Consider the following 11,139-nt stretch of genomic DNA (forward strand, 5'->3'; position numbering starts at 1 on the left):
CATAGGTAGTTTATTGTTTGAAAAAAATCTTAATATTTTCATTAAGTGTAAAGAAGAAAAAGCGACTTGTATTGATAACATTAAAGCCATTATAAACTCAGTCAAACTTGAATTAAACACCAGTGTCAAAGTACTATCTAATTGGAGCAAATCCTCAAATCCGAATTAACAAATAGTGATGGACTACAACCAAACCATCACAATAATACAGAATCAAAACTTCTAACTTCCCCATTTTCATTTGAACATCATCCGCTCTAACTGTCTCTCTTGGGTTTTTTTGCACCTTCAAACAGCTGAGCATTAGGAAATCCTTCATTCTCATCCTCTCTTCTTCTCTTCCCTTGGAATCTCTCTTTACTTGCTCTGTCATCTCCCAGTGGGTTTTTCACCTCTTTCTCTTTTGAGTTTGTTGGATTTTTCATGCCATGGTGCTCTCTTCCAGAAGCTTTTTCAGGGCCATCTCCAGCTATACGACTATTTTCGTGGCGCTGCCCACCAGGACAATCCTCCCTACATCCCCAAGTATATGGCAAAATCTCTCGTCTGGTCTCAGGTGGATCAAACCTCTCTGGAGAAAAGGTCTCTCTGTTCACTGGAGGTCCAGGCTGAGCACCAGCAGCACAGCCCCTGTCAAACTTTCCAGACCATTCTCCATAGTTCCTTTCCCATTCTCTGTATCTTTGCTTTTCAAATGGATCCTGAAATTCAACAGATCTGCCATAGGCAGCTTTCATACCATATAGTGGAACTGCTGTGTGTCTGTTAAAATACTCCCTTTCTCCTTCCCCTTGAGGTGTCGTCCTTTGAGTGCGAGCCTGGCCTCTAAATACTGGAGACCTTGACTGTGAGTGGTGATGACCACGCGACCTTGACCTAGAACGATAGTTATGACTCTTCCCTTTGCCTCTTATTGGAGACGGCAGCAATGGCGAGTAGGAACGAGAACGACTCCGTGATCGAGAGTCGGAGCGAGTGCAGGAAGAGCCTGATCGTGACTTGCAGTGGGTATACGAACTTCTAGGGTAAGACAAAGCACCACAGGGAGACTTGGACCTTAAAAAAGCACAACACAGAAAAATAACTACATTATTTCAAAGCAGTCACTCTCCCCGTTTTTTTTCCTCTCAGATTTGGGTTGGTTGGGTTTTTTTCTCTTGCAGAGAGCAAGTTCTAAGGGCTACAGTGCAGTATCAAATAGCAAGAAAACATGATTTAGCCTGAAGACAGTCACGCTCAATTTTAAAATGCCAGTCTAGTCTATTTAACTTCACTGCTTATTTGGCAATTTGTAGAGGATGCAAAGCACTTGTACTGCAATCCTACATACTATTTAATCCTACGTATTATTTAATCCTCCATACTATTTAATCAACACTTCCAGCCAGATGTCCCAGCAAAATCTTGCACATATCTTGAGCTCTGACTAGGAACCTTAAGTTTGACCTTTATTACAATTACAGTTTGAACTTTACTACGAAGAGACACCAAAAAACCAAAACATGGTCACTATAAGAAGAGGCCACACCTTGAATCCTGGTGTCAGTTTTGGGCCCCACACCCCAGGGCTCAAAAGGGCTGCACCAAGATCACCTCAGGGCTCAAAACGGCGGCCCCAGGGGCACCGGAATCGCCTCAAGGCTCAAAATTTCTGTACAATACTCACAGTTTCCAGGCTGGTTTGTCAGCTGCTGAGCAAATTGCCCTGGCTCTCATTGGCTGACCTTTTGGAGTGGGGAGAGGAGAAAGAAAAAAATCCCATTCAGTTTATCTGAAGAGAAGTTTTTCAAAGAAATTCTGAGGTTATAGTTACCGGTTGTGGGGATTGATTGTCCTTGGGGGCCCAGGAGATGTGGGAAAGCTGCTTGTCTTGGAGCAGGAACCTGATACTCCTGGTGAATAAACGCAAACGCATGGAAAAGAAGCCCTCCTGAAATCCAAAAATCATGGTATATCTTGAAGTAAAACTTGCCTTCTCTTCTGACAAAGTGCTGATGGACAGAGAGGAAGATCTTGAAAGTTCCGCGTTTGTCACCAGAGCAGCAGGAGGTGTCACGAGTGGTGGCGGCTGCTGCCCAAGCTGCTTATGGACCCTTCTTGTGTAGCCAGTTCCGTTTCTGAAGTTGTTCACAATCTAGAGGCAGAAGAACCATTTACAGAAAGATAACATTACAGAACATATTCCAGAAACACCAGCAGATCTACACACAAAAGCCTCTGCGGAGTAAAATTACTTGTGCATTCCTGCAAATGCCATCAAAGCTAAAATAAGTCAACATACAGAGATCGAAACATGTCACATTAAACATGGATGTTAAGGATTGGTATTTAACCCTTTATTTAATGCTTTGGTATTTAAAGTCCTTCAGTGTTAACACCGAATTTGAATGTGAGGCAATCATGCTAAACAAAACTGTGACCTGAATTAGCCAGATTGTCTCTAAATTTAGAATTGTGACCTTCTGGAACAACAGATAATGTGTTTGCAAAGGAAATTCAGCCTTAAGCAATTTAACCTTGCTTAAGGAGTTGTAAATCAATATTTTTTACAAACGGGCTTTTCTTACAAACAGCTCGTGTAAAAGTGATCGCGTTACCTGGCGTAGGAACTTGTTGGCAACTAAAGCATCAGGAGAAACATCCGTCCGGTGACATGTTGGGCATTTATGTTCCTCAGATTCCAGTAACGCTGTCCTGATACCTGTGAAGAATTAGAGACATCAAACTATTTTTAGCCAAACTAAGGACATTTTGTGGGTTCTAATCAATTATAAAAACACTTAGATGATTAATGGTTAAATATGGTCTGGAATTAAGGGCATGAAGCTATAAATGTTCAATAGTGTAAAAAGATTCTCGTATGCAGCAAATAACTATGGAGTTTTGATATTTTGCTCTTGGAACATTTGAAGATGTAGACTGGGCTGTGTCCTGGTGTTCTAATTAGTCTCATTAGATGAGGCTGTGTCTGGATGTTTCGACTGGTCTTTTTTCCACCTTCTCATCCAGCGAGAAGCCACCAACCTCAAGGTTAACGAATAAAACATGTCTCAAAAACCATGAGTAGGCAGGTTTGAGTTCTGGAGCTTTGAACCAACTCTCTCAGGGAGAAGAACGCGGATTAAATTATATTTATTTCTTATATTTCTTTTCTGATCTTTTAAATGAAATTTCTTTCTTATATTTCTACTTTCAGAAGAGCAGGTGTGATGCTTGGCATTAACAAACCCTTACATTCATCACAATAACTGTTTCCACAACAGGGAATAATGACGGCATCAGTCGTAATGTTTTTACAAATGAGACATAACAACTCCTCCGGAACAGGGTCGTTGTTTGAGGAGGAGGAGGGCGGTTCCACTGGTAAAAATGGAGGTTTTTCTTTCTTCCCTCTCGCATAAGCTTCCCTGGAGGGGGGGATGGAAAATCAAAAAGTTGAAGATGGGCAAAGGAAAGCTTTTCCAAGCTTTGGATTTTATCAAAGGGAGATAATAGACGGAATTTGCAGGTTACCAGACAGTGACAACGCTTCTTCCCCCGTAACTACAGGTGCTGTGCAACTTGCTGGCATTGCCGCTCACACACTCACACGTGGTTTCTCTCGTTGCCTTTCGGGTTAGTCCAATTAATTCTGTACTTACGCATTAATAATCGGTATTGCGTATTTTCCGGTGCTTGTCAGCATCGCACCCCTCGTACTGGGATCTTCCACCTCCATCAGGAAACTCCTGGGAATTCCTGTGCTCTTTTTAATCCTGGGAACAGGCTCAAAAGTTTTGTCCTGTTATGAACAGAAATGCAGACATATCTCATCTGAAGACCCACACTTCAAATGACATTTCAATGACTACTTTAACTAGCAAAAGCTTTTCATCCTCTCCTTTTGCTCAGCATAAGGGTTGCAGGAAGATTCAACAAAAGACTTGTGTAACTAAAACACACAAATATCCAACAGGTGGGGTCAACAGAAACATCTCGCTTTTGTACGGAATCCTAAAAACTGCAAAACGTCATTAAAAAGAGTTTAAAACAGAAAATTTTCCAATAATACTGAAATAGATAAACAGGCATGAAGGATCACAGAGGATGATCTACAGCAATATCTATTGTCTATGACCTAGAAAAAGGAAAACTTTACATTTAGAACTCCAGGTTGCCTTGTATTTCGAACAGCTTTGCAACATTGCTGGACAACCTCTGCATTTCACCCCAAGAGAAACTACTCTTCATATGATAATATTAAAATTGAAAACTAAAAGATTTTTTAAAAGCATCACCAGAAGTCCCCCCCAGTCTTACCCCTTTTGTCGGGCAGTTCTTTATATAGTGGCCGGGTTTTCCGCAACGGAAACAGGTGTACGATGGTGGAGGTTTCTTCACGTAACTAGAAGTTTTTTGGGGAAAAAAAAGAAAAGTGTGTCATTCTTGTGAAAGCAAATGCCTCGACAAGTTTTCCATCATCTTCAGAGAGGAGATCTGACATGACCAACACTCACGTGGCTGGATTGTATTCCCAGCAGGACTGAATCATCATGGCTTTTATTTTATCTTCTTCAGAAGCTTTGGCTTCAGCCAGGTTGGCCGTCTGTTCAAGGGGGAATTAATGGTGCAACACACATGTTATGTGTTTGGAACTCAAAACTTTCAGCTCTGTTTGTACCTTTGTAACTAATCCCATTTTCTTCCCAGCTACGTGTAGAAAAATCTGTATTATCCAGGATTTGTAAGCTCTAGATAATTTGAAGGAGAAGATCTCCACTGTCCATTTAATTGAGAAAGATAGAAATTATTTGGACCTTCCAGCATCAATCGTTCAGATCAGCCACTCCTGCTTTTGTTTTTATATGCATTTATACACTTTCATCCACAAATCAACCATCTACGTTCAACTTTTTATTAAATGGTTCTTTCATATATACATTATTTTTCTCAACGCTGATGTAATCCAGATCAACAACTATGAAATCATTTCCAGTAACATTTACGGAAAACTTGACAGATACTTGACTAATTTGAACCCAAACAGTTACAAAACACATCCAAACCCCACAAAACATGACTAGGAATAGACTGTAATTCAAATATGGCATTTAATTCATCAAAATAATAAAACAGAAAACTTTTTACAACACATTGCCTCCATGCTGAGCCAGTCTGCTCTCAACTTTACATTATTTTCCTGCATTTTTCTGAAACACTTCAATTTCTTCAAAAGCTGAGATGTCTGACACATGCTTGGACAGTTTTTCACATTTTAGCATAAAATTCCACATGAGATTGCAGAATCAAGGACACATTTAGAGTTTAGATTTCAATTCCCTTTGGTGGCTACCTTCCAATCTATTTTTTTCCCAGAATGTACACAATTTAATTTCTGCAGTGAGAGAGGGAAGAAGTTCCCAGTGGGAAGAGATTTCTTGGAAATGAACTCCAGCCTAGAAATTCAGACATCGCTGTGCAATCGTCCATGTTACAGAAACGCTTCTGTTTTGGCTGTTGCAAACACCCCTGAAATGTCCATAATTAAATTATTCCGTGAAAATTGTGTTAGCTTCTGGCGCAAAAGTAACGAAACATATGAAAAACAGTCAAAACAGCTTCTGAAGTGCTGCTTCTTTGCATCTTGAAGATGAGCGATTCTGCAACGTGACGTTGGGGCTGAGAGATCACAGGATAGTGTCAAAATATACACACATTTTAAAGGTAAAATGAAGACCTTAAATTATCAAACATTAAGGTATTGTTCACATTACAAGACTTGTGCAGCTATAGGTCGCCATATAAGATTTAAAAATAGGAAGAAACCACTTTTTTAAAAAGTATTTGACAAGAATATATACCTTATATTATATAGTAATACCTTAATAAGCTGTGCCAGAGAAAGAGGTGCAGGAGAGTCATCGATCTGTTCACAAAAAATTAAACGCATATTCAATTGTACCTTCAAGACAGAGCGTAGTAACAGTGGGACGGCAGCACAAAAAAAGCTGTAACGAATTCAAATGTTGCCGCCTTACTGTTCCACAATCACGTGTGAACTTTCCAGCGATTTATTCCTACCACACTAAGTTCTGCTTTGAAATACATACAGAAACATGGGAAAAAAGCCAAATAAACTGTCTTTATGAACACAGAGTTTGTGTTGATACACATGCTAGTAAAAAAAGAGAAAAATAACTGTTTTCAAGAAATAAAAACCCATCTGAATTATTTGGAATACAATAAATGCAATTTACATTACAATAAAGACAAAATATAAAAAACACATAGGAGACACATAGTATTCAGTCTAAGTGACACATCCAGATCCAGACCCTTTACCAGTCAAGTATTTCCTTGTGTTTCTCATTTATATAATATTTTAGCAGCGGAATGACAGTATTTGCAAACCTGAAAAGAACACCACTCCTTTCCCAAATGTAAATTCATAGTTGTGTAGCAATGATATTTAAATTCATGGCAATCTATTAAAGACATTTTTGTACTCAGAGGGGCCCCAACTAAATCACTTCAATTACACAGTTTTAGGAACAAATCCCCAGGTATTTAAGGACACAACAAGGAATCACGGAGCTGCACGGAACTGTCCTCGCAACAACGACGTGACTCACTTTTTACCTTGCTGAGTCCAATATTTTTCTACATTGATTGGAAAATACATTATGTTAATGCTTGGAAAATTCATACAAGGCTGTGTTGGTTAAAATTCACCGTGGTGTGTAGGAAAAAGGGTGAGATTATGTTTTTACATACCGCTTTTGATGTTCCGCTCACTGTCTCCTTTTGACTTCTAGAAGGAGAAATAAAGGTGATCAGAACTTAAATAAAGCATTCCGACCCAACAAAAAGCAGTGCAACCAGATTCTAAAACCCAAACATCAAAACTTGATGTTCTGATCGCCTAAGGAATGTGGAAATTTATTCTTATACATAAACTCTCTACTCAGTCATCTGACAAAGACACAACAAAAATCTCTTTAGAAGAGTGTTTCTTTGTGGAAGCCCAAGCACTGTGATCAGGTGTCTGCCATGTGTAGCCACAAAAGCGCCAAAATACTAAATATGTCATAAAACATATGCTATATTGACTAAAAATAGCAGTAGAAATGTCATTTGAAAGCAGTTACAAGGGGTTTGTGTTATTTCGGAGCCCTGCAACAGATACCAAAAAAAAAAAAAGGTCTTAATTGCCAGAAAGTGTTCTAAGGTAATCTTGAAAGCACTGCACAATGCAATATTTTAGGAAATATTTATGATGCTTGAAAACTTGCTGAGATTCCATATACTCATTGATCTGTCACTTCGTTCTTTCATATTTATTGGATCTTTAGTGTGCAAAAAAATCGGATTTGGGGCCTATGAACACCTGTTATCTCCCCCCTCCTCACCCAAATGGAAGAAATAGTCAAACACTGAGAATGAGACTCTTCCCAGATGGGAATAGATTCAAAGTTTATGCTACAACGTCTTTACTATAAAAGCAAACACATAAACCAAGGAATCCCTCTGTGTCCAGGAAATGGGATCTACAACGTGGGTCTCAGAACAACCAACCCCGAGAACAAACCCAGTTAAATCATCTGAAGAGTCACCGCTGTTGGAGTTCGAACCTCACCTCCTAAAAATGTAGGCCTGAAAAAGTAGGCCTAAAAATGTAGGCTTATAAAATGTAAGCCTAAAAATGCAGGCATAAAAGCATAGGGTCAGGTCCATTCAAAACTACGGCATCACAAGAAAAATTAACAGCTGCTTTAACAAGCAAGATACAATCTGAATGCCTCTATAAACTAATATCCATAAAAAAGGTTAAAACACACTGAAACGCCTCACAAAGAATACAAAGCTCTATGAATACTTACAAAATGTGTGTTTTGCTGGGAGCTTTAACTGCTCCAGCCGCGATTCTTCCAACAATTTCTGATGAGGTCTTAGGGACTGGGGTGTTGATATCTGTGTATTCTGAAAACAACATAAATACAGGAAAAAAAAAATAAATTAGTAAATTCATGGGTGTATATTAATATGAGAATCCCTTTACAGATACAAAAGCAAAATTTTATACGTAACATCACACTTCTATCGTCTCCATGTGTGAACGGGACATTTTGAGAATGCACAAGGAGCAAAATATTTCTCACAGAAGAGCAAAAATACCCCAACTACTTGGGAAACTTAGATTGAGCCTAAAACACCGAGATCCCTCCACGAGGACGGTTTTTCTATTTATATTTTACACCACATTCGTCTTTAGATGAGGAGGAAAGCCCTCAGTCCTTTTAGATTAGGCCCAAACAAAAACCCAGCTACCTGAGACACTTAGACTAAGCCTAAAATGCAAAGATCCCTCCATGAGGATGGTTTTTGTACTGTACTTTCACAATCTGGATATGTCTAAATCTTTTAAAGCTCCATCAGCAGCTGTTCCCTGGGACCTGCTGGCAGTTTTAAGAATTTAAAAAAAAAAAAAAAAACAGAAATTTAAAAAGAAAAGAAAAAAATGCTGCAGATCTACTTAGGCTCTGTGATGGTGGTTTGGTGCGGGGATCAAGCATAACATGGGAATATTTCACCATTTCTGCTCTGGTTTTCAGTGTATTACTCCAAAACACCCACCTGATGGCATCTTTCCAACAGCAAACCCAGCGATTTGCAGCATTCACCTTCTTCAGGCAACTGAGAAATCGCTGGGCTGCAACTACCTCCTGCAGTGTCCCTGTCACCTGCAGTGTCACGGAATCCTCACCACGGTACCGGGCATTGTGACAAAGGTTCTATGTCACCTGGGTGTGGCAGCCCAGCGCCCCCTAGGGGAGGGGGAGCCTGTCAGCCCCGGGCCTGTCACTGCCTGGTGTCCCTCCTGTCACTGCCTGGTGTCCCTCCTGTCACTGCCTGCTGTCCCTCCTGTCACTGCCTCATGTCCCTCCTGTCACTGCCAAAAAAGGAGAGACTCTTCTAAAACAATCCTGCAGGGTTTGGGAGCTCTCTGCCCACATGCAGAGCCCTGCGATGGCTTCAGGACATGGAGGGGAGGGCAGCTGGTTCTCTCCCTCCACTGACCCCTTCTCGGCCACCTCTCCAGCAGCAGCACTTTGCTCCCAAGCTGTGCCAGAGCCACCCAAAAAGCCTTTCTCTTCCCCCTGGGGATCTAAAGGAGCAACGAGATGGGAAGAAACGGTCCCCTCTCTGCCTCAGAGCAGCCTTGCGGTCACTTGGGCCTTCCAAACATGGCCAAAGAACATGGCCTTGTGTGTTTCCTGAGGCTACAGAAGAGGGGACACCACTGGAAAATGAGTCCCCTGCCCCTGGTGATGGCTGAGCCCAACATGGGAACATCAATCCCAGCTAAGGGCTCCTTGAAGAGTCCCCACTGTCCCTCTAACTGCATTTCTACAAAGAAACAGCACTCAGGAATGACACAGATTCAAATCACGTATCTGTTTGGCCACCTCAGGTGGTGCTCCTTCTGCTCTGGACCTCCAGCCAAGGCCACTCCATCCTGGGCACCACTGATCTGGCCTTCAGTGGGTGGCATTGCATAGACATGGACCCCTGGGACATGGGTGGCACCAAAGGGGAGGGCTCCAAGCTGTATCCCGCTGAGACGGTCTTCTGCGGTTCTGTCAGCACCGACCAGAACATCTCAGGCCTTGATGTCAGTAATTGTGCTGTCTCCGGTCTTGGTGGCTGTGGAATGCAGACCTTGTAGGTGGGCTCCTCGGGCAGCCTGGCCTCAGAACTCATTGGTGGTAATTTGCTTCCCATGGGAACTTTCTTTTCGCCTTGTCCTGCTCTGCACCTCTGAGGGTTCACGGCCTGCGCTGGGCTCTGCTTTGGTGCTTGGCCTTTGAGCTCAGATTTGCCCTTGGCTTGGCCACTCATGGGCTGCTTTTTCCAGAGGAGTCCCCTGGGACGGCTGGCAGACGCCTGAAATGACACGACAGGAGGGGACGGCCTGAGGACACGATGGGTTTGGGGCCCCATCCTGCCCCCACGAGCCACGTGCCTGTTTGCGCAGCCACCAGCAGCTCAGCCGATGGCTGCGCTGAGCTCAGGAGAGGAAATCCCTGAGCCAGGCCCCTCGGTGGCACACGGCTGTCCCCATGCACAGCTCAGGAGGCCACACTCGGCGCTCTCCTGAAGGAGTGGAAAGGAACCAGCCCTGTGAAGTGGGGGCTCCTGGCAGCCCCATCCCAGCCCTCCAGGCGCTGCCTTCACCACTGTTCAGCAGCAACGAACGGCAAGTGTTTGGGGCTGGGGAATGGGCTCCTGCTGGGACAGAAAATGACCTCGTGCAGACACCAGTCCTGAGCCCCCAGACTCACCTGACCCCAGAGCTGTTCCTCATCTCCATCGCCTTCTTACCCCAGAGCTGTTCGTGTTCCTTCTTAGCCAAGCTGGAATGGGCTGGCAAGGGCAGCTGAGCAAATCTCTCTGGAAACAGGAGGAGACGCCTTGTCAGAAGAGCATCACTGATTCTGCCAGCCCGGGTGACACGCAGCGGTGCTCAGGCCTCTTCCCAAAACATGCGAGAGGGCCGTTCTGCTCCCCTGAGAGCGCCATCTCCAGAGGCCTCGCACCCTCCCCAACAGCGGCACCTCCGGGCTCCTCTGCGAACGCGTCAGTGGCGCCAGGTTCTGGAAAGAGGGGCTGGGTGATGCCAGGACGTGACAGACTCTCTTGGAGAGGTAATTCCCAAAGTGAGGACAGGCCCTTGAATCCTCACCCTTCTGCTATAGCCAGGGATGGGCTTGCCCAGCCCAGCCCAGGGCTTGGTTCTTGTGAAGTCAAGCTTAGGAGAACAGGCTGTGCCAAGCTGGCATGAAGCTTTGGTGCAAGTCAGAGCCTTTTGACCATCATGGCCAGGGATTTTTCCATCAGACTGCATAAGCTGGTTGCCCACGCTATGGAAATGAGCTGGGAGTTGCTTTCCCTTCCATGCCTTGCCTGAGAGGTGGCAAACCCTCTTTTTTCTTCCACTTGCCCTCACCAGGGACATTTGTCAAGACCTTCAGAGGGTCCCTGGGCAGTGGTTTCTCCACCAACTCCAGTTCAAACCTGGATAGAAAGAGATGACACCAGCATGACCCAGGGCACCACCAGCCCTCCCGCTTGCTGGGATCACCTGCTCACAGGCAGAGT

The 11,139-nt window shown here is 43.5% G+C and overlaps 1 protein-coding gene across 1 annotated transcript; it reads right to left on the bottom strand.

Annotated features, from left to right (window-relative positions):
• Positions 1 to 257: 257 nt before the first annotated feature.
• LOC136002917 (E3 ubiquitin-protein ligase RBBP6-like) lies at positions 258 to 10,351 on the bottom strand. Its single transcript, XM_065658154.1, has 11 exons — positions 10,323 to 10,351; positions 6,754 to 6,790; positions 5,861 to 5,905; positions 4,497 to 4,585; positions 4,300 to 4,384; positions 3,642 to 3,781; positions 3,235 to 3,407; positions 2,598 to 2,701; positions 1,973 to 2,134; positions 1,814 to 1,892; positions 258 to 1,084 (listed from the first exon to the last, which is right to left on the bottom strand). Exons 1-11 carry the CDS (start codon positions 10,349 to 10,351, stop codon positions 258 to 260), a joined length of 1,770 nt encoding a protein of 589 aa, XP_065514226.1.
• Positions 10,352 to 11,139: the final 788 nt, after the last annotated feature.

This window comes from Caloenas nicobarica, unplaced genomic scaffold, assembly GCF_036013445.1.
Source record: "Caloenas nicobarica isolate bCalNic1 unplaced genomic scaffold, bCalNic1.hap1 Scaffold_83, whole genome shotgun sequence".
NCBI classification, from domain to species: domain Eukaryota; kingdom Metazoa; phylum Chordata; class Aves; order Columbiformes; family Columbidae; genus Caloenas; species Caloenas nicobarica.